A 24,647-nucleotide genomic window follows, 5' to 3' on the forward strand; every position below is an offset into this window, starting at 1 on the left:
GAATTTAGGAGAGTTCTGCAGATGCACATAGACAAAGTAGTCAAATAAACACCTAAATGTGTATTTTGGATTTTTTTCTTTCCATTAGTCTGAAAGAAGATGTTATGCAAGCAAAATAGCCCAAAATCTGAAGTGCCTAGACTTCATGTTATAAGGCAATTTAATAGGTATTTCAAAGCACTTCTCCTGTGTGGGTGGTCATAGTTAGAGTGAACAAATCTTTGCAGTGTTATGTGCTAAATACTGACCTAATGTTTACTAGCTAGAATAACATTTTATCCCTTTTAATGCATTTTTTATGAGAATTTAAGAATAGATCTTGATCCAATTTCCCTTCTTCATTGTGGACATCATACTCATACAACCAGAGATTCCTGAGCACGCTAGTATAATGCATTTTTAGCAGTGTCTCGCTCTCGTTCTGTTCTCCCAGTCAGTCTAATGCGGCATGGCAGGGGATGAGAGTTCTGCCACATTGAGAGAACTATATAAAACCACGGAGAGTCAAGGAGATTGTGTCTGCTTTAATGGGGTGTTACAGCTTGCTGACAGAGGCTCGTACCAACTAAGCCTGCACTGGCTGGTTTATTGGGCTAACATAAACTGACGGAACACCTGGTTGCAGATGCTTGTGTAAAGATGGATTACATGCACTAACACCTGGTGCATGCTGTGTGTGCGCGTGTGTGTGTGTGAGCTGAAGGAAAGGAAAAACAGCGGACAGCTCTTGGAGAGATGCTTCTGTTTCATTTCAAAACACCACCTGAGCCGTAATCCCTCAGCGCTGGGCGCTAATTCACCATGGGATGCTCAAATACTCCAGGTGAGGTGCAGGACACAATCCATCGAGGAGGACTACTTGGAAACTTGAGTGCAACATATTAGAACCGTATCATTCAACCTTCTCTAGTATACAGAGCTGAAAAATGCTTTTTACGTGACAAATATTATCTACTCTCAAGACAAATCATCCCTCATTTCATTCAAATCATAATAAAAAAAAGGCGTTTTTCAAGATAGACTATATCTTTATTTATTATGACAACCACACCTTATACCTAAGTCCACTCAATGACTATAGATTTTGTACAATTTGAACAATTTACTCAAGAAAAAAAAAAGAAAAACAAAATAAAACTCTTTTAAACTTTAATTAAATTAACACAGGAAATCATTCCTTCTTGGCATGATAAATTTCATTCGTTCTTTTCCTGGAAAACCTGAACATTAGTGTTGCAACAAATGACACTTGTGTGTAAGGGGATGGGTGATTAAGGAGAAGGGTGCTGTGTTGTCTGTGTGTATCGATATTGTTTTAAGGGGGGCTGATATGCAACGAGCCATATATACCTGCAGATATCCCGGCAAGCAGAAGTGAATAAATTGTCCTTGTACACTGGCAAACTGTCACATATAGTCAACATATTTGTTCAAACACTTTTCTACGGAATGTTTTTTTGCACGGCGATTGCCTCGTTATACCTTCATCTCACAGTTAAGAGCCTCACTATTTTCTGAACTACTTCTCTGTAATGCTTTTTTACTTGGCACTGTGATGTAAACACAGCTGCTTCACTGTCCCTTTAGATTTCATTACATTTTTTTTTGGTATAATTTCATTCCGGTTGGTTGCGTAGCAGATTAAAAATGTTAATCCATGAGAGTCAAATGAGGCAAAAAAAAAAAAAAAAAAAAATCCTGAAATCTAAGCAATGAGGCACTGATGGGAGATTTTTTTCAAATTAACATTGCCAGGGAAAGAATAGACATTATTAGAGCTCCAACAAGGCGGGTAAAAGTAGGAGAGTAGATCAGAGATCAGTAAGACTCCTCTCTGTTAAATAAAAGGTAAGAACAGTGACACCGGAGTAAACTGTAGCAAAAGCTTAAACAGATTTTGCTATGACCCAAAATGCTTTATAACCGTAGCTAGGCATCTTGAGTCATGGCACTAACGGCATGCATCAAGTAGCTCCTTTGGGTAATGACAGCCATCATTATAAAGAAATGGGTTCTCCTTCTTATTGGGGCATCTATAATATTGAAATGGCCAAATTGGATTGCTTGTCAAAGTTGCCGCTAACCTCAGCATTTGGTAGTAATTGGTTAATGCTGTTGTGTAATTAGTCTACTTTAAATCTCTGGTCCATGCTGTACGTGCAATTTGGCAGCAGTCTCAGTGATAACACACGTCGAACTGAGTTTTTGCATTTCAGAAGCTGCTCTCTGTGTTCCTTTTTTGGTTTTGTGTTGATATAATGTGGTGTCCACCTTGCTGATTGGTTCTTTTGGTCTGTGAAGATCATAGGTAGAAGGCTGGAGCTTAGGGCTCATCACTGTGAGGTGATTGGTTGGTTAGCTGGGCCTGATTGATAGGTTTGCTGTGATTGGCTGGTTGCTGTGATGTGGTATTGGTCGTCTGGGGTGAGAGTTCCCCCCGTCCCTCCTTCCACAGACTCAGATTTCTCTATTAATGTTTAATGCTAGACTGATAGCCATTTTAGAAGCCCCATGCACACCACCCTTAAGACTATACAACAAGGACACAAAAGTGCAGGACTAATAGTGCAGCAGGGGTGTAACCAGTGGGACTTCTAAAATGGCTATGTATTGGCGTTGGGTGTCTTGTTCCTGATAAATTCCTCATACATGTAATGCGACAGGCTAACAAAAACTACTCTGATTACTTAGAGGAGACCTGTGTGCCTGTTGGGGAAACGTCTTCATCCTTATTGTGTTCCATTGGGGGAAGGCCGGCTGGTGGAGTTAGCGTAGCCGTTGTAGCTCGCCCGCCAAAGTTCACTTGCGGGGCTGGTGGATGTGCTGGTTGATTTGCTGGGCGGAGGGCAGCTTGGAGACACCGGGCTGGGGCTTCTGATGAGCCACCTGGGCCGCTGCGGGGGTGAAGTCTTTATCACCCTGAACAGAACACAGTCAGTCAGTCAGTAGTATTTAAGGGCATAATAATGAACTGCTTTGCACAAAAAAAGCTGAGACACTCAAGCTTACAGCCTATAAGCTGCAAAATGAGTTCATGCACAGTCGTCTTCCTGCTAAAAGAGATGGAATTTGGTGCCAAAACTAAACCCTACTGGAAAGGAAAAACTACTCGATTCCGATGAGTCTTCAATTTTGATGGCCAATATGAAATGCTTAACACTAGAACTGCCAAGGGGTCAAACTTACCTGCAGCTGTTTTCCAATAGTAAATAACTTTGTTTCACTAAAATATTCAAGTCCCCCAGTCTTTGACTTTTCCTAAAAGTGTGGTATGTAGCACCCCTATTAGTGAAAATTGTCAAGATGAAGCCAGATTTAAAAAATAAAATAAAAAAGGCCATTTACACCTCGAAGCGCCAGCAGGTAAAATGTACCCCTGTATAGAATGCGGTCATTTTTGCGCTACTAATTTTGCGCATTTAGATAAATATTCTATGTTGCTATGGCAACACCTTTTGTCGACTACTGTGCGTAATAGAGCTGCGTCATAAGTCATAAGCTAACCTTCACTATGGACAAAAGAAAGAGACTTATGAATGCACATCAGGCCTTAGAAGAGTGAAGGAGAGTCTGATGGTGGGAAGTTTCAGGACTGAGCGATGTTTCCTTCGGTTGATTTTGACTGTCGTTGTGAGTCGCATAAAGAGACGACAATTATAGCATTTCATTATACGTCCTTGTGTTGTAAAAGGGTTAATAAATTAACCTTGCACTTTGAAAATGTATGCATTCTAATAGCGGGGTAATTTTACCCCTTGTCAGTTTAAGTATTTCACCATCACAAGGAGTGTACCGACAGAACAGTTGGTGTTCCTGTAGGTGTAACTACACATGAAGCATGAACCTCCTTGGTAGTAGTGATCAAACCATGAGGGAAAACATTTGTCTTGAATTATCTTATATTTGCCATCTGGAAAAAATCATAATTAAAGCTAAACTTTCAGATGGTATTTCCCATAAACATCAGTGCAAAGGATATAAATCAACAGTAAACACAACTGTGAATGTGTACGTTAAGTGTGTATGTAATAGGGCTGACCCGAATGCTTCGAAGCTTCGCCCGTTGCCATGGTAATCAACCTCCAAATCAGTATTCAAATGTTTTTTTTTTATTATTAGTATGTAATAATGTATAAATCCCCAAAATAGCCAATGAAATAAGGAATAATTGCACAAAATTATTCATATTCAACCTTAATTATTAGTTATTCTCAGACGGATATCGCTGTTTGTTGTGTGTAGAGGTGCTTGTGTGTACAGTAGTGCGGCAGCAGCACTGAAACGGGGGGGAGAAGGGAGACAGACAGAAGAACATGGTGCGAAGTGAAGCTTCCAATACCTTTGAATATTTCTCACCGAAGCTTCGAAGCCCAAAAAGCGGGTATTCGGGACAGCCCTAGTATGTAATATAACGCTTTGCAGTTTGTTTTCTATGCCCAGTAGAGTACAGTATGCATGCTTTATGACCCGTGTTTAAATACTTTCCCCTCTGATAATCATAATAACAATGTAGAAAATCCCCTAAGTGAAGGGTAGAGTATGGAGCTCATCTGTCCCTGTGCTCTGCAACCTCAATCTCTTATTCCAAGAAAAATGCCCATAAACAGACACTCGCTTCCAAATCGGATCATAGCAGGAATTTGATCATTCACGGGGGAATGCGGAATTTTAATCAGAGACTTTGCTACAATCAGGACTCCATTCCTCACTTTTTTTATCTTCACCTGCCAGCGTACTTATCTGTCTTCCTCAATGTTCATGTCTCTTATTCCTCACCTTAATTGACCAGTTTGTTTTTTCTTCACGCTACACTGCTCTCTCACCTTCTTCACCCCGATCCCATTTACGAGAAAGTCATTAGTTCCAAGTGGATAGATGCGATTTTTTTAGCTATAGCTCTTCTGCACACTCCCATATAACACACAACATACAGTACATTATGCTGCCAGCTTGCATGATTAAAGGATAACTTTGGTATTTTTCAACCTGGAACTCTATTTTCCCATGTTTTTGTGTCTAACTGACTAATAGGGACAACAATTTCTGAAATCGGTCCAGTACTGAGGGATAACGCTGTAGACGGCAGCTGCTCTTGGGATGCAATATGGTGCTATTGGGGTAAGCTGGCACCGTCGTTTACGTCCACTAAAAGCGTTTGTTTTTGCCACGACAGGCTCTGATTGTAGAAATGTCTGACAACATTGTGGAAAGAGTCTCGCTCAAAGAGAAGTCTCGTTCTGAAATCTGGCGAGGTGACGCATTGCAGGAAGAAAACAGTGGAATAGTGGAATTCATCCCTGGTGGAAACGCGAGTGCCAGCCGGGCAGACTTTAATAAATTAAACTTATATAGCGCTTTTAAAGATCTCAAAGACGCTTACGCTTTCTGACAAACGCTTAGTTTGTCAGAAAGCGTAATGTTATGTCAAAGATTTTTTGATGTCATGGCTGAATATTTAGATCTCGAGTATACGGATATTCAGATTTCACAACCAGACTTCTCCTTGAGCGGGACTTAGATACAATAACAAATAGACCGGATCAAGTTAAAGGTAAAAAAATCTGTTTTATTTCTCTGTAGGGTCCTTTCCATAATGTGGTCAGACACTTATAACAACCTGTCAGTGGCAAAAACAAGCACTTTTAGCGAATGTGACGTTACATTGACGCTGTTCCTTACCCTCGTAGCTAACGTTATCCCTCAATACTGGACCAATTTAAAAAAAATTGTTTCACTTAGACACAAAGACATGGGAAAATAGGGTCCAGGTTAAAAAAATACCGAAGTTACCCTTTAAGTGGATTAGTATTGAATAATTTAATTCTTTGAGTGAAAATACTGGATTTTAGTGTTTATTTAAGTCAGTGTTTTACTGATTTCGTCCAGGTGTTGCCATAATAATGTGGATTTTTTATATTATCCCATCATAAACATAATCAAAAAAGTTGTATAACCAATTTAATCAATGCTCTAAAAACATAAACACTGCCCGCCCGTCTGTCTGAACCTCTTTCTGAACTTTACTCGCCCACCCCATCCTTGCTTGACCCTAATCCTCTCTGTACGTGTTGGTGTTGTACTGTATGCGAGACTGTGCACTAGTTCTCCTGCATGTGTGTGTATGCGTGTAGGTGGGCACAACACATCTATAGTGTGTGTGTGTGTGTGTGTGTGTTTCTTTCATTTAAAGCCAATTCCACAGCTAACTGCATGGGATGAGGATGGATTTGACCTCCAATTGCCCTTCATCTCTCTTCTGTAGCTCAAAGCTTCTCTCTCCTCTATCTCTGTCCTACTGAAGCAGAGGTATGGGAGGGAAGGCAACTAATTAACTGTGTTATTGCACCAAACTGTGAACAGAAGTCATGATGATTGGCAAGGCACCTTTCCTGCCTCCTTTTTTTTTTTTACCGTTTTATTACACAGCTAAAATACCCATTCGGAGATGATATTTGCACACTTTTTTTCCAAAACAAATATTTATTAAAATACTTTAAAGAATGTTTAAATAAAAATCCACATGGCTCAAGAAATTTATAGTGCTTCATTTCTTGAATTGTTCACATTAACATAATGCAAACAGACATTTTTAGAAAGTGGTAAAAGACGGTGCAAGATAATTTCTTTCTCTCCGTGCATTTTTTTGTTGTTGTTGTTGTTTTTGAAATAATGATCTGATCCTTTCTGCTAATTCATTCTAAAGAAAACTGTCACACCCAATATGTATTCATGCATATACCCAATATGGTGAAGATGCACCTCTCAACAATGTATTACTGCTTGGATTTTATGAATATAACCGTCAGTTTATAATACAAAAAACATAATTTTGGAGGCAGCTGTAGCTCAGTCTGTAGGGACTTGGCTTGGGAACCGCAGGGTCGCAAGTTCAAGTCCCCGCACGGACCAAGTACAGAGTGTGGACTGGTAGCTGGAGAGGAGCCAGTTCGCCTCCTGGGCACTGTCAAAGTGCCCTTGTGCAAGGCACTGACCCATTAAACTGCTCCCCGAGCGCTGTATAGTAGCTGCCCACTGCTCCTAATATATACTAGGATGGGTTAAATGCAGTAGCTACATTTCACTGTGTGCTGTGCTATGTACAATGTGTATTCAAAATTGGATTTACATAATAAATCATCATGAACATTTCTTTTCTTCTTTTGATATCATGTCACAGACTCCTTTTGCTGATGTATTATGACCTAATTTGACACAAGGAGGTTAACAGTGAGAGTTTTTGGGGTACATCTGATCTGATCCCAGCAGACAGGAGGACAAGCCAACTCTGGACATGAGGAAATACATTTATTACCTGAACTAACTGTCATCCTTTCCCTTCAGAGTTTCAGCTAGTCTCGCTTTAGACGCCTACCTTTGGTACCATGGGTCGGATCATTTTTTACAACACAAAAACACCTGAAAATCCCATTCTGTCATTCAAAGAAGAATGAAAAGATAGGAAACGCATAGCCCTGGAAATGGTGTATTTTTTACATTTAAAAAAAAAAAAAAAACTCCCAGCAGGCCACAAACTCTACACACTGAAGTGTTTCACTTAGCTCCTAAAAGGCTTTTCTGAGGCTTTGTGCAGTGCTAGCCTCTGGGTTTGATGGCAGTGATAGGGGGGCGAATGGGAAGGCTAGAGGAGGATCGGGGGATAAATGGAATGTCTGCCACCTTGCTGATATCACTGCAATCTTCCGCAAACAATCTGGCTGGTCTGACACACACAAACACACAAACACAAACACACACGGCACGGAACTCAAGGACACTTTTTCCCACACACACACACACATATATATGTGTATGCTCTAACACTACATCCAAGGCATACAGTGAAAAACAAACAAGGCCTTTCACAGACTTTGACCCACTTTTCAAAGTGGCAGGTCAAGTCCACACAAACACACACACATACAAGGTCTGACAGAGAGAAAGCAATACCTGCACCGTAATGGGATCTAACTTTTTTTTTTTTTTTGCAATAAAATGGACTTTGCGAAGCTTACAATGTTCAATTTTTTGATAAGACTGTATCAGAGATTTTTTGATTTGACTTTTTTATGATACAACTTATGCTTAATTTATCTGTGGTGTATTGATCTGCATTATACTGCGTCAATAAGTGCTACCAGATTAAACATATTAAAAGGAATATGCAATATACATGTCAATTAAACAAATACAAGTCATTCAAATGGAGTGTGGATTTATATTGTATTTTTACGGACAATTTTTCAATCCAGAAATTTCAACATTTTCTTTTTTTTTTTGCTTCATTTTCAGGCTGGGATTATAAGAAATTGTGACACTTATGACACTTTTCACTGATGTGTTACTGGCGTGCAAAACATTGATTTATAGATTTTAAAAAATGGTTATTAAACAAACAACTCAATCAATCAAACTCACAGCATTATCTTTAATAACAGATATTTGATTACTGATTCTATCCCCTTCTTTACTTTAGTACATTTTCTTCTCTGTTTGCCTCTCCCCTGGTGTTCTCTCCATTTTCCTCTCCTCCCCCTGTTTCTGCCTCGTTATTCCTTTTCTCTCTTGTTCAATCTCAGTGCTGAGCCTCCACCACTGCCTGTAGAGCTCATGTCCCAGATATAAAAACCACCTTACCACGCTTATTTAAACACTACTGGTGGTCTGTGTATAATATGCGAGTGTCGGAGCTTGTATGAATGTGTGTGTGTCTTACCTTTGTCACCACTCCAGACACAATCACGGGGACCTTTGGTGGACTAAAAAAGGAGAAAAACAGAAAAAGAGAGAGAATAATACATTAAAAAATGATTTGTAGAATCCATAACAATATACAATTCAGTAAGCAGACTGTGTGTCCAGTGCTTTATTCTGTAATTTAATTCATATTGTGTGCAAAGCCAGCTTGCTGTCAGGCAACGTTTACAGAAAGTTTACCAATCTGGCCACTTCAAAACCTCCAAAAAAGTGACACTGCGCAAAAATTCTAACATCCCAAGTTGTCAAAACACATAACACCCACAGTCTTACTCTACACACACAAACTAACACACACACACACCGGATGGACCTGCCAGCAGCTTAAATAGCTCCCATTCATCCTGGCCAAACACTGGGGCTCACAGCTTCTGGATGGAAAGCATGAGAGGAGAGAGAGGGAGGGAGGGAGGGAGGGAAGTGGGAGAAGGCTGAGGCTATGAAAGGAAAAGAGAGTTAAAGAGGAGGATGGTGATAAAGGAAAGGATTTGGGAAAGGAGGAGAGGAAAAAAGAAGTGGATGAAAGAAGGTGGACGAGGGGGGTAAAGGAAGGCCAGGGCAGATAGAGGGGAGTGGGGGGGAGGCGAGAGGCCAGGGAGGACAGGGGGAACGAAATACCTATATAATAATAGACTGTTAGAGGAGAGGAGAAAAAGGATGGAGGAGAGAGGGAGGCGAGTGCTCACTCAGACATAGAGAAAAGGGAAGGAGGCAGAGAAAAAGATGAGGAGGAGGAATGCGGAACCCGAGGTAAGTATCGACCTTGACATGACAAACGAGCGCCGTCTAATTTTACGGCGTCGTCACCCCCCCCCCCCAGGCAAAAGAGAGTACAGTTGTGGTAGCCACCTTCAAAACTCCACTCAAAGACATTAAGCTATCGCAGCGAGCATGTCCAAACTTACGGCTTAGCTCATTAACAGCACAAATATGTTTGAAAAGATGAAGAGAACTTTTCTAACCGGAGACTACAAAACTTGCAGCCTCAGCAGCGAGAAAAATCCGAGCACTCGGCAAAACATATCATTTGAAACATCTGCTACGTTCTTATTTATTTTATGATCCGTGCGCCACTTTTTAATCACTATCAATTAACAGTTATGGATTTTTTTCAACACATCTGGCTAACCTCCATCTCCGCAGTCAACATCTTGGCAGTGAATGGCCTTCTGCTACTTACCTTAATGAGAGTATTTACACCTTGCTATTAAATTAATGCTGGGATATGTTGAATTTCACTGATGATTTCCTCACTAGCCACTTGTCATATTAACGTGGGGTTGAGAGGTTCTCTATTAGCAAGTCAATTAACTATATGGCATATTAGCGCGGCAAGTGTTCCTCATTCAAATTAATGCTTTCGCTCGCTAACATGGTAGAGTTTTAAAAATTTGAAGGTTTATCTGAGGAATAAATGGGAAATAAATGTGCATATGGTGCCAGATGAAAAAAAAAAAAAAAGCTGTGAAAAATGCTAACAGGAGATTAATTACGTACGTTTATGTGCAAGAACCTGTCGGCCAAACTTTCATCTTAAACACATCTGGCAGAGTGCCACAGCAGAAGTATCTGCTTTCATTACCCACATTATAGTTAAGTGAAAAATGGCATGCTACTAGACTTCCTCATTTATTCTAACAGGCCCCTTCTAGCCTCGCTCAGCTGCTACACCCCCGTCCCAAGCTGTTTTTCCTGAAACACAAATGTAAAAACTTTCTTTGAACGATGCGCTTCGCAGGTTAACATATCTTTTTCACAACTCTGTATGCTCGAAATTCAGAGGTTCTCAAACTTCATGGGGACCCTTTACAGGGGAGAACATTTTCCGACGGCCCGCTCATAATCGTAACACAGATTAAGCATATTGTGCACTACCGTTTGCACTAAGATGTTATTGGAACTATTTATATTCTAAAACTTATAAACACATTTCAATTTGAATCCTGTTAAAATAAGATGAGATAACCCTTTATTAGTCCCACAGTGGGGAAATTTACAATGTTAATACCACTTATATACCTTTAAAATAGACATATGATTTTATTCAAATTGCATTTGGACTCAACTTGACACTTTGTATAGCTCACATTGCAAGAAATTGAAACTTTCAGAAAATGAAAAGTAGTAAAAGACTGACATAGTCTTTATAAATCCAGACATTTAAACTTACAAGTCTAAAAGCTGACTTTCAATAAGTGCTTAAACTTAAAAAATAATGAATTTACTGCTGTGTGTCACGATCATATCAGAGTTTCTATTGGCCCAAAACTATCGTGGGTGGGATTAATGGACACAACATGCTTTGTTTTATTGGTGCAAATGGTTCCCATCTGTAAATATACACATTTAAATGATACTTTCGCTGATGATAATTGATAATGATACAATTGCATCCTTTTATAGTTAATTATTTCATAGACCCCCTGACTGAAGGATGCACCGATACCAATACCAGATCGGATATCGGGCCGATCTATTCAATTCAAGTCTATGTTTGTACACAATATACATTATATACTGGAATTTTAAAGTTTTGACCAATTTGTGCATTAAAAAAAGGTTTGCAGTTTATTAATTAAACACTGGTATGGAACCAGTACTCGATATCGGCCGATAACCAAAGCCCAGGTATCGGTATCGGGACTAAAAAAGTCGGATGGGGGCTTCCCTTCTCCTGACAGAGTGCCAATGGACCCAACTTTTGAGAATCATTACTCTAAATGTTAATTTATACCCATGTTTTACACACCGTGCCGCAGAGACATGCAGCACATATGTGCCGTGGCTGCTTCAGTTTCAATTTCAGCCGAAGCTACAGCGAGGTGCGAGTCGACGCAGTGGGGTTGAGGCGAACAGGCACGCAAAGTTGGATATGTATTCACATACTGAGAGAGCGTGGGCGGGTATTCACCTCACGCTGGGTTTGTCACATGGTCTCTATTCTATTGAATGTCGATCTCCATTGTGCGATCTGAAGATGAATCCTGAAATATTGAAAACAGGCTGCGAAGGGAGGGGGAAAAAAAAAACGAGGATGAGGGTGAAAAATACTGCATTTGAGGCATGTTGGCATCAAACTTTGTTACTAGGATTGGGGCATGAAGGCTATAGAGAGACACACTGGGCAGACAGATGAGACATGAGACAGACAGACAGGAGTGACGGGTGTAAGCCTGTCAGAGGGACACACTTCTTCAGAAGTCGTTTTTTTAAGTCAGACAAAAAAGCAAGATGAGAATGTAAGCTTTCCTGACTGGCAGTTAGATACACAGATACTGTAGAGAGACAGACAGACGCGCATGATCTGCTACTGACACCTATCTTTCATCCATCCTATCTGTATAGTAAAATGGAAACCCAGCACACACACAGAGAGAGAGAAACCAAAAGTGACAAAGATCTCTGCTGTGGTTTGGTGTGATTTAATAAAGAGAGAGACCTGCAGGGGGCAGTAGAGAGCTGTAAGGAATCCTGGGGAGGAGTCGCTTTGTGCCGGGGGAGTTAAGAGTTAGAGGGGAAGGAGAGGAAGAGCAAAAGGAGAAAAAGAGAGAGGTAGATACAGAATGCTAATTTTAACTAATAACTCAAAGAGTGAAATGTGCATTAATGGTGTTTTCTTCCCTGTCTTTAGCTCTAAAGCCACACCTCACCACCACCACCACCACAACCACTACCCCACCCATCTCTCTTTGCTTCAGCAGAGCAGGAAGTTTGTTGCCGTGGGCGAGGTGCTGGTTGCCATAGAAACTGATGCCTGTTGCCTGTCTCCACTCCTCCTCCTCCTCCTTCTCTTTCCTACCCTCTCTCTCTCTCTTTTCCTCTCAACTTTTCACCACGAGCTGTCAGCTTACTGCACATTTCACAACAGTTCCTACATTCGGTGTGTATGTATGTGTGTGCAGTGATTTAGTCAAGCGTGCGCACTGCAGCACCACCACCCGCTCTTTTTCTTCCGAGGCTCTGGAACATATCCACCTCTCGCCCAAACCATGTAGGAGAAGGTGACAACCGACATGAGGCCTAATCACCTCCCGTGTAGTTTTTTTTTTTTTGCAAATGAAGCTGCGAGTCGAAACGTGCTGAGCAGATCGTATATTCACTTCAATAAGAAGCAATATGTTAAGTGATGAAACAACCATATGTTTGTGTGTTTACCTCCTTTTTTCTATGCCTCCCTCTCTCTCCTGCTCCTGGAACTCTCACAGTAACGTCACATTTTTTTACACGGGAGGAGAAACACGGATTTACCTGCTGTAGATTTATTCCTGATGCATTTGAAAAAAACATATTCCTCTGACAGTCAGTGGGCAGGAAGCCTCTGCTGGGTCACCGGCTTATGCCTCCCCTTTTCTTGCCTGTATCTCACCCTCACCCGTCTCCTATTACTCCCCTCTCTTACTGAGTAAAACCTGTCCTCTTCCCTATCTTCATATCGCCATGGCATCCCTCGCTGCTTTCCATACCATAATAATTCTCCCCCCTCTCATCCTCGCCATAATCCCGGCCACCTATCTCTCTCCCTTTGCCCCATCTGTCCATCTCGGCTAGATTGGCTCCGGCAGGTGTTCCCCTGACTACAACGCTTCACTGGCTGCCACTAATGCGAAATTTACCCAGTAGCCACCTGCTAGACGTCCATCAGCGTGACACGGAGAGAGGGACAGACAGGGTGTGCGTGAGAGAGAGAGAGAGTTTCGCTGACTGCATTCGCTGATGGAGTGCAGTTACTCAGCCTCTCTTTTTGGATGGGCTGACAGGTCATTTTTAGCTAAAGATAAACATTTCAACAGGAGGAAGGTAAACCTGCGTTTACACAGCCAGGCCAAGAGGAGTTTATCAAGCTAAAGGATTGAAATGGTTTCCCACTCAGTGATTAAAATGCACTATTTGTCTAATTTATTTTCACAGCCCGAGGAATGATTCCTCTTCTTTGACTTGCGAGCTATAAAAGGAAACATTTGGAAGAATAAACACTCAGGCGACTATTAAACCCTGTAGGGCTCTGATGGCCAGTTTACACATGAGGGAGAAGAGTCATTTGGGCCATTTAAACCCATAAAGTCCCATATTGAATATAAAAAGCACACATTTAGTTGGCTCCTACCAGTGCAACTTATTATAACACGTTCATCATGTCTTTAAGTAAGACTGCAATGGAAGTAATAAAAGGGAATAATACAAAATGTAGGGAGTCATTTTCTTGGAAATCTGAAAACAGAATTGTGAAGCTTCTGCTCTTTGTAATATGGAGTATTTATTTACTTTAGAGCAGAATCGAGTCGTTTATTGACAGAAAATTAGTCAGCAAAAATTTTGATAATTGATTATTGATTTTTTTCAAGCAACTAGAACTACTGCCTCGCGGTTGTATGCCTCCGCCAGCCGGTCAAGTTGCAGTTTACATCCATGTCAGGCCAAAATTAGGCGGTTGGGCACACATCGATTACACTACGTACCCAACATTGTTTTTCTTTTTTTTTTACAGAAATAAAACCCATTTAGTTCATAGTCGGACGACGGATGCTACAAACTGAAAGTGAAAGAAAAACAAGACGATGGCAGAGGATTTGGTGTCGAAGCGAAAATCAAAAACGCCCATTTGGCAATATTTTGGCTTTAATCCTAATGCTATAAGGGAACTGTAACGTTAATGAGGCGATCGCCATGAGGAGGACGGAGCGGTCGCAGCCAGTGTGCGTGGCGGAGCAGGGCCGGGTAAGCTCTACTGGAGAGGCCAGACGTTAAACGTTAAAGATCAAAGCAAAGTAAGTGCGCTACATATTGACCGTCATCTATTCTTGTAAATGTCCGGTGTAATCGGTAACACCGGTGTTGTCACAAGTTTATTAACTGGTGGGGATATTTCCTCACCGTCACATCCCTATCCAAAATGTTATTTTATCCTATTAGCTATTGGTATAAAATTGCCATAATTGCCATATGAATTAGTGAGTTATGGCATGTTAGTGAGGTCACAGTGACCGTTGACCACCAACATGTAATCAGTTCATCCTCGAGTCCAAGTGGATGTTTGTGCCAAAATTTGAAGAAATTCCCTCAAGGCATTCCTGACATATCACGAGAATGGGACGGATGTGAGGTCACAGTGACCTTGACATTTGACGGACAAATTCCAATCATTCATCTTTGAGCCTAGATGGACGTTGTGCCAAATTTGAAGAAATTCCCTGAGATATCTTGTTCACGAGAATTATACGGACGGATGGACAACCTGAAAACATAATGCCCCCGGCTACAACTGTCGCCGGCAGGGAGGCATGAAAAAATAGTAAACATTCCCTGATTCCAGCTTTTCAAATGTGAAAGTTTTTCTGTGTTTCTGTTTGCAAACTGAATATTTGTAGGTTTTGGACTGTTAAACAATATAGTCTTGATAAAACAATAGAGGTGTCGCGATATACCAGTATTTTACAATAAACGTGATATATAAAAATGAAAAATTAATATCATGTTAATAATAATCCTCTTAAATAATCTTATATATACAGTTATTACAAACTCTCTCTCCACCTCCCTACACTCGTATGTTGAGACTAATTCATTTGTCAAAAAAGAGACAAAAAGCACAACAAAGTTAAAGATGAATTTGACTGATATCGTTATTTACTTATTTTATTATTCAGATTTTCTATAGATATAGTGATAATATAGTTATCGTGAATTATTTTGGTCACGATAATAGTGTAGTGAAAATTTGATTTTATGACGGCCCTATAAAACAAGACATTTTTAGATGTCACAGTAGGGCTCTAGTAACTTTTAATGGGCATTCGCTTCCACTATTTTCTAACATCACATAGACTAAATGATTAATTGATTAAATAATTGGACGGTTAATTCATAAAGAAACGGTTAGTTGCAGTTGCATGTACAGTACGACTCCATATCCTCTGAAGCAACACAAGAAAATGAGGAAGTGCACATTCAACAGGCTTGGAGTGATCAGTGTGTGCTACAACGTAAGGGTTTCTCTTATTGTCTGGAGTGTTTTCTCTCTCTCTCTCGAGCAGGCCTTAACACTCGAGAAGTATACCAGCCAAGCTTGCATGTTGTTTTTGTTCTTCTGTTTGTCTGCTTGACCTCACTTTTCACTTTCTGCTGGGTCTATTATTGCCACTCATGTTGGCACAACGGAAAAGGGGAGTAAAAGGAAATGACTTATTGCCACCGACAGACTTGTTACTATTCCTGCTCTGAATTACAGGAAAATAACAAGCACAGTGGATGCAATGTATATTCCAGTGTGTGTGTGAGGTTGCGTGTCTAAAGTGCACGCACATAAAAATGTCTTGACAGTTGGCAATGTTCTTGAACCTTGCTCTCGGCTACGCGCTGCTCGTCAGTTCTCATTTATCACCTCTGATTAGCACACGCACGCACGCACGCACGCACGCACGCACGCACGCACGCACGCACGCACGCACACACACACACACACACGCTGATATGTGGTGTGAATATAACACCTGTACCGCTACTCATGGATATTGAGTAGACGTATGCGGGGTGTAGAAGCAGACACACACACACAATTACGCTGAAAATAAGCAACAACTTTGCACCAACTCGCAGAGCGCAAGTGAGCTCAGTAGAGACGATGCATTCAAGCAGCAAAAAAAAAAAAGAACATGCTAATATGGAAACAGAACAATTATTGTCACTCGGAAACAGAGCCGGTGTGATGTAAAACATGGAAAACGAGGCTGCTTATAGCAAACAATAGCGACTGCTGAATGGGCTGCTCAAGTTAATGCTGTAATTATGCAGTAATTATGTTGTTTACCGAATTAGCTGGCAACAGTAGCCGACAAGTCTGCTGCGAAAACTGCCTACAGTACCGCCTTATGGAAAAGTGGAAGTGGCTAAATTGCTTAGTTGACAGTTTGCAGGGTGTGTGTTTGTGTCTGTAGATGTGATTATACATCGTACTAATCACAGCAGAGTTGTACGTTGCACAGACGGTCTCTCAATCTAACTGCAGAGAGGACTGAACTAGTTTTACCTCTGCAGTAAATGGATGTAGCTGCTTGTGTGTGTCTTTTGTCTGTCTTTATATTATGTTTCTCTTTGTAGTCATTTCAAGTGTCTTTGTGGTCGTTTTGTCTCTGCAGCCATTTTGCATCTCTCTGTGGTCCTTTTGTATCTTTCTGTCGTTGTTTTGTGTCTCTTTGTGGTCATTATGTGTCTCTTTGCAGTTGTTTTGTCTCTCTTTGCGGACATTTTCGTGTGTCTTTGTGGTCCTTTTGTATCTCTTTGTCGTCGTTTTGTGTCTCTGGGTTCATTTTGTGTCTCTTTGTGGTTGTTTTGTCTCTGCGGCCTTTTGCGTCACTGTGGTCCTTTTGTATCTCTTTGTCGTTGTTGTGTCTCTTTGTAGTCGTTTTTTTCTCTCGTAGTGGTCATTATGTGTCTCTTTGTGGTTTGTTTTTTCTCTGTGGCCATTTTGCGTCTCTCAGTAGTCTTTTGTCCCTCTTTGTCATCATTTTGTCCCTCTTTGTTGTCATTTTGTCTCCGTTTGTCGTCATTTTGCCTCTCTTTATCATCATTTTGCCTCTTTGTCATCATTTTGCCTCTGTTTGTCATCATTTTGCCTCTCTTTGTTGTCATTTTGTCTCTGTTTGTCGTCATTTTGCCTCTCTTTATCATCATTTTGCCTCTCTTTGTCATCATTTTGCCTCTTTGTCATCATTTTGCCTCTCTTTGTCATCATTTTGCCTCTTTGTCGTCATTTTGCCTCTGTTTGTCATCATTTTGCCTCTCTGTCATCATTTTGCCTCTGTTTGTCATCATTTTGCCTCTTTGTCATCATTTTGCCTCTCTTTGTCATCATTTTGCCTCTCTAAGTCATCATTTTACCTCTCTTTGTCGTCATTTTGCCTCCGTTTGTCTTCATTTTGCATCTCTTTATAGCCATTTGACGGATTTTTCAACAAAACAATGTTACCTACAGTCACAACCCAGGGGCCTCGCCTCACCCCTTGGGCCCCTGCCCCCCCCCCTTGGCCCTTTCAGTAATCTTTCAACGAATGTGTGAGCGTAGTACCTGGTGCTGACGTACTCCTCCTCGTCCTCCTCCTCATCTTTCGGCGGTGGTTCTGGAGCAGGAACAGCCTGCTGGTGCTTCTGCACTATCCTCATACCTCCTGCTTTTACTGCAACACATACGGAGGGTCATACACATGCACACTGATTACAGATTCAAGAGGTCACAAATGATCAATGTGCATGTATGTATATGCTATAATTCAAATAGTGAGAAAATACAAAGATGCCAGATATTGATATATAAAACAAAACCCTTAAAGGGACTGTTTGTAAGATTCAGAAATGCTTGTTAACAGCGACACCTGTGGCCGTTAAGTCAACGAAAGTCAGCGTCCTGTTGCTCGCGCTTGTGCTCGTTCTAAATAAACATGAACGAGCATCGCTCAAAACAGTGAGGCGACACACGTCAGCTAAAACCACAATATCACTCTATATTTCACCTGCTTGGCAGTAATGTTAGCTGACCAGGAGAAGGTCTCTCCATGAATCACTGCTGATCCTAGTGTTTGCAAATTGTCCATATTGTGTTTGGATAGTTAGGAAAAAAAAATAAGATTTGGTACTTTACTGGTACTGGTACTTTATAATTAATGTAGAATGTATGACCTCTACATTGTTTATAGAGTTATTGCATTTTTAAGTAGTAGGTTAACATAGAAAATTAGAATTATGTACCTCAACTCAAAGACCAAGGTTAGAACGGCTGTGGTGGCAAGTAGCCATCCTTGCAAAAGTGTCCTTGAGCAAATCCTATCCCTGAATTGTTAGAACAGCGGTTGTGTTGCTGACCTTGACCTCTGACCTTACTGCAGAGGGGCTGCTTATCAAAATGTCAATGGTCTCCAGTGCTATCCATCTCCATTACCTCACATGCAGATCTGCCGCATACTGAGCTTATATGTGCTGTGTGGGCCTCCCACTAATCACAGGTTATCACATGTTATCTTTTACTGTGCTATCAGTCCTGCAGCTGTGCTGAGGCCCTACTGCCCTGCTGCACACACACTGCTCATGTCCACGTACACCTTAACTAAGCCTACATCCACAGGACTGCAGACTATGACCTCCACGTCATCGCACAACCAGCAGCAATCAACAAGCGCAACATTGTAACTAAAAAAACCTCCCCGATGATCACTAGTCGCTACAATAATCACCATGTTTTCAGATGTGTAAGATCTCATGCCAATCAGGAAGTAAAGGAAATGTGCGCATATGGCAGATCACACTGCATGCATGCAATCTATGAACGCTAAGACACGCTGTCAGTCGCTGGCATCTGCAAGTGTAGTGATTGCATAAGTATTAATCATCCATCATGTGATTTTTGGTGCTGAAATAAAGGCCTTAAAGGAAAGCTTTCAATAACAACACAGCAGCAGCAGAAGGAGCACAGGCAGCTTTACCTGCAGGCAGATGTCCTCCTTTTGTTTCCACTTTCTCCTTCGGCGGTGACGACATGTCTGCACTGATTTGTGGTGATCTGCAGCGAGAAGAAGGAAGCAGAGCGTCTGACAAAAAGGCTAATTTCCTGCTTTATTCTGCCTCAGATTGTGGACTAACACTTCAGCCTGGAACGTCAACGTGGCTTCTTTCCTGAGAATTGTTTGGAAACGATGCGTGATGACGTCAGGCGGCGCCGTCAGGAGCTGACGTGAGATGCGCGCTGACGTCCGTCGGTCGTAGCCAGCGTGTAATAGATAGATAGATAGATAGATAGATAGATAGATAGATGGATGGATAGATAGATAGATAGATAGATAGTATCTTTATTGATCCCGAGGGAAATTCAAGTTTCCAGCATCACAGTTCCATAGTGAAAAACCTTTTAGTAAAAATGCAGTAAAAAAGTTAGTAGTGCAAAGTACAAAAAAATATACCAGATATAAAAATACAAGGAGATGAAAAAAATTGTTAAAACTGAATATAGTGCAGGGTAATGTGCAATGGGCAAAAAAAAAAAAAACAACAACAACAAAAAATCACTACAAGAATGTTCTGGATGGTTGTAGCCAACTTTCCTACAAAAGAAATTTAAGATGAATGTTGAAATAAATATGTTTGATGTAATGCTATATTTTAGTCAAGATAAGATTGAAAATAAGGTGCTGTATATCATACAATTATTTATTAATTTTGTAAAATTTTATATTCATAAGAAAAAATGGTCAGGTCAATTTTTCCTGCACTTTATTAATTAATTCAAACAATATAGCACCATCTTACCCAATGTTAAAAACAAAAAAGCCATTAAGACCTTTAAGTTATTAATTGCATATAATATAATGGATATAAACTCTGGCATTATGGCGTTATTTTTGTTTTGTCTTCTTTTTTTCAATTGTCTATGTGTTTGTTCCTCTGTAAATGATCATTTGTTCAATACGATACGATAATATGATAATACTTTACTGTCAGACATGTCTGAAATTTGTTTTGCATCACAGCAGCTCCGTTGATGCAATAGAGAAAGCATTAGAAAATTGTCAAAAACATTAGCTTTTTAACCCAATTGTTTTTAATATTTGGCAAATTTCACATACATACAATGAAATGGACCAATAGACACTACTTTTCATCCTCCTATGTATTTTTTTTTAATGTAAAAAGCCTCTTGTGCAATCTTTAACATTGTATTTTTTTAAGTCATCAATGAATTGTGAAGTTTTTTTGAATTGTTAAAAAATAAAATAAAACAAAGCACTTGAGTATATCAGATAAAAGCTGAATACAGCATTGTACACGGTATAGCTTAAGTTAAAAATGAAATGGCAATTGATTTGAAATGTCCTTATTATATTATTTATATTATTATTATTATTATTATTATTAATATTTATATTATTATTTATATTATTTATTTGTTTATTTAGTTATCTCTAGTCTAATTGTACATGTGTAATCTGAATTATTCCAGTTGATCCCATGTACTCTAAATTTTTACCACTTACCAGTACCACTTGAAAAAGAAAATGAATCATGAATCAATGTGGGCAACAAATAACTGCCACATATATTTAAAAAAAATGTGATTGTGTCCACAAAGGAGCCGTCAACAACGCCTGCATCAGGAAGTTAAGTGCTTTGTGACAGAAAATGACACATAAAAAAATCCAGTTGAGCTCACAATCTAACGTCTGACTTAAATATTATTCAAATGTCAATTGTGGGAATAAATAGCCCAATGTTGCCCTCAAACTGATACATTATTTAAATAAGAGCAGAGTACAAAGTTGAAAGACACAATCTTAAGTGCCTAGTAGCTGTCCACCTACACAGCCTCTAAGGCTGAAGCATGCATCGAGCCGAGACCTCTTCTAATGAAGCAGCCGGTTTCCCTCTCTCACCTTCAAGGCCACTGTCGCAGCAGCAGGATGAGCAATAAAAGGCAAAAGAGACAATCCAACAGATAGGAAAAGAAACCTGCACTAGGTATGTGTGTGGCAGAGGCGACCTCTTTGACCATCTACTTTGTGTTCGCACTATACTGTAAGTTCACAGTGGTTCATTAATTGGATGACGTGACAGTGTCCTTGGGCAGAGCTGAGTATTGTAGGCAGAGCCTGGAGGTGGTATAGGTAACTGAGAAAAAGGAAATAAAAATTAATCTAAGGATAATAGTTTCAAGTTATGCATCTGCGTCTGCTTTTAATTATACACTATAAGATTGAGAGCATGTACTGCATGCAGAGTCAAATAAGGTCAATAGGTATTCACGTATAGGACACTGTGTGTTTGTGGTGGTGGAGCAGCTTTAATTTATAGTTGTTTATGCTGCAATCTGCATTATGTAATATGTCTTAGGAGTGTGCAAACATTTACACGTGAGTTCATGTGATTACAGTGTGTGTGAGTGTGTGTGGTCACAGTGATGCGTGCAGACCAACTCTGTAATGGCATAATTGCAGTGTGAAGTGGCAAGCAGCTGCGTTCTTCACTCGGACCGTCAGAAGAAGTGATGATCGCTGCACTCACAGTCGACACACACACACACACACACACACACACACACGCATACACGGTTACACAAACACCAGTTTTAATTAGTGCATTTGAATTATTCATTGACATACATGACAAAAACAATATTAAGAATACAGATGCAATCAGATAATTTCCAAGACACACACACACACTGCTGATGAGCAATGGGTTTTGGCAGAGGAGAGGTGGTCCCAGCATCACATTTGTCCTCAAAGTGCAAGAATCTGTTGCCAGGGCATTAGTGTCCCTGAGGAGGGTGTTGACAACCGATCAAAAGGCCAGGAGTTCACTCGCAGGTCAGGTCTGCTGATATAAAAGGATGAATTGTGATGTCTAATTAATATGTTTGGACTTTGTTAAATCTTATTTAACAAGACAAGTTGATTAAGATGCCATTCTTACTGACAGCAGTAGCCTGGGGGAGTATTTCTGACTCAGAGGGAGGACTGAACACACCTACAGAGTTCCTATAATATAATTTTTTTTTAATTGTCATTAAGCCTCAGTGGCCACTGCTGTGGCAGCCTGGGCTTCAGGCTTGTCTGACAAGTGCTACACATGTCTCTGAAGATATGGATTGATTTTTATACTTTTAAAAGTATCTTTAAAAACTCCCATATGCACCAAAAAGCGTCTCCTCAGACTCACGAGAAAGGGGTACAAAAAATTACAGACTTTTTTTGCAAGAGGCAATTTATAACTGTGGATGCTTCAGCAGTGATTAGATGATATGAAATCTTAAATTAAAGGAGTACTCCAGTGACTTAGAAGTGGATTTCCGTAAAGTTGTTAGACAGACTTTTTTTTAAGTTCAAAATTAAAGCAGGCCAAATTATTCTGACTTTTAGTCTTTATATGTCATGGTCCTACATTTCCCATGATTCAACTTGACAGCATCGTTTGTTAAACCCTCCATGCCTGGTAAAGCTCTGAACCTCAAGTTTGTAACTCAAGCTTTCTATTATATTTTTTGTAGGCTCCAATCCCATGCTGGGATAACCCTGATGGCATCACAATATTATGTTATTATTTTTTATCATTTTTAATATCATGTTTTCTAATATATCAACCAACCCTAAGTGCAACCCAGTCACATATGTGTATGTCACTGCATACATCCATGAACGCATGCATGTGAGTGTGTTTGCATATGTGGCCACTAGATGGAAGAATGCAGCTTCACTACATCAGAGAAGCATCTCCAGTTGTGTACGTGGGAGTTTGTGTCCTGCAGGATTCATCATCACTGTCACTCCAACAAAGCTCGCCCTGTGATGTCCCAGAAAAACTGAAGAGTCACTGATAGAAACTGCACAACTCCAAAAGCAAAAGATACAGAGCTCCACATCCAGCTCATTTCTTCCTCCCTCTCGCAACTTTCTTTTTTTCGTGTCACTCTCACTCCACCCTTTTTTTTTCTCCTCCTGTTCCTTGCCTTTTTTTCTCTCTCTGATGTACACAAGACTGAGAGAGAGGGAGAGCATTCATTACTCAGGGTGAAAATACATGGCACACATTCAAACTGCCATAGGTGAAATCCTCTTCAGAAGTCAGTGATCTCAACACCTGCCCGTGGCTGATAGGAATGTGTGTGTGTGTGTGTATGTGTGTGTGCGTGTTGCCTGGGCCTTTGAGAGGAGCACTCTCAGTGACGGCTTACAGAGAGACAGAATGAGGACGTCACAGGTGAGTGAATTTGCTCAAACTGACAGGTGTGTACACACACATACACACACATTTGTTCTCACACACACATGCAATCATGCCTCCGACACATACATACTCTCCGTTTCTCTCTCTCCCTCACACACACACACACATACACACACTGACGAAGCTCTGTGGGAGCCAGCTGGGTCCTCTGCAGCAGCACTATCACACATGAATAACCAAGGCTTCTTCTCTGCTCTGCAGCATTGACTATTCAATACCTGACAGGGCGCCTTATGGTGCGTGCGTTAGTGTGTGCATGTGTGTGCATGTGACAGGGAACCATCCATATGAGGCATGTGTCCGTGTCAATCATAGTCAAACGGAAACAGGGTGGAAAGTGAGTACAGGAAAGAGAGCAGAAGAAGCGGCGCAACAAGCAGATTGATTAGCAATAACGGGATGCTTTATTGATCACCATAGGTTCTAGTTCTCCTCCACAAGGAGGCTGAGGTCAAGTTCAGTGAGGAAACAGTAAATCCGGAAGCTGATTTTTTTGCTCACAAGCACTTAGAAAAGTCAGATACTTACTGTGAGGGCAGTCTTCCAGCTGCCTCAAGACAAGGTGCACCCGAGGTAGCCATCATTTTAATGGCACCGCGGAGACATCCGAGTGCAAAATACTCACTCATCTCTGTATGGTTCTGTGTTATTGATGGATTCTGTTCAGCATGATGAAAGGTGCCCTGGTTGTGCTTTGTTCTGCATACTGGATCGAATTCAGGGGCTGCAGTGTTAATAAAGTAACAAAACTACTTTAAAGGTTCAGCCATGCTTAGGAGTTGTTCAAACTTCTGCATGGAATGGACACCTGCTATCTATGGTACAGTTTGATTGTTATGCTCTAGGGATAGCAATATCAACCAAATACCTGCAAAACTAATGACATTCCCATAAGCCTTAGTTGTGTTAGCATTCTAACATACTAAGCTAAGATAGTGACCATGGTTAACTTTATACTTGCTGCACATTAACATTGGCACAGTGAGCTTGTTTGCATGCTGATGTTAGCATTTAATCTCTATAAACAGATTCTGCATTCACATGTAGAATCTGTAGGCTTCGGAACAAGGTTTTGGGATAGGAAGCATTCTGGTTTCCGTTTGTAGTCCGAGTAGAATTGACCAATCACGTTT

General features: G+C 40.6%; 1 protein-coding gene across 1 annotated transcript; it reads right to left on the reverse strand.

Moving 5' to 3' along the window:
• Positions 1 to 1,007: 1,007 nt before the first annotated feature.
• LOC119480622 (death-associated protein) lies at positions 1,008 to 19,450 on the reverse strand. Its single transcript, XM_037757093.1, has 4 exons — positions 19,224 to 19,450; positions 17,816 to 17,924; positions 8,714 to 8,756; positions 1,008 to 2,919 (listed from the first exon to the last, which is right to left on the reverse strand). Exons 1-4 carry the CDS (start codon positions 19,276 to 19,278, stop codon positions 2,800 to 2,802), a joined length of 327 nt encoding a protein of 108 aa, XP_037613021.1. The 5' UTR covers positions 19,279 to 19,450; the 3' UTR covers positions 1,008 to 2,799.
• Positions 19,451 to 24,647: the final 5,197 nt, after the last annotated feature.

This window comes from Sebastes umbrosus, chromosome 21 (genome assembly GCF_015220745.1).
Source record: "Sebastes umbrosus isolate fSebUmb1 chromosome 21, fSebUmb1.pri, whole genome shotgun sequence".
In the NCBI taxonomy this organism is placed as follows: Eukaryota; Metazoa; Chordata; class Actinopteri; order Perciformes; family Sebastidae; genus Sebastes; species Sebastes umbrosus.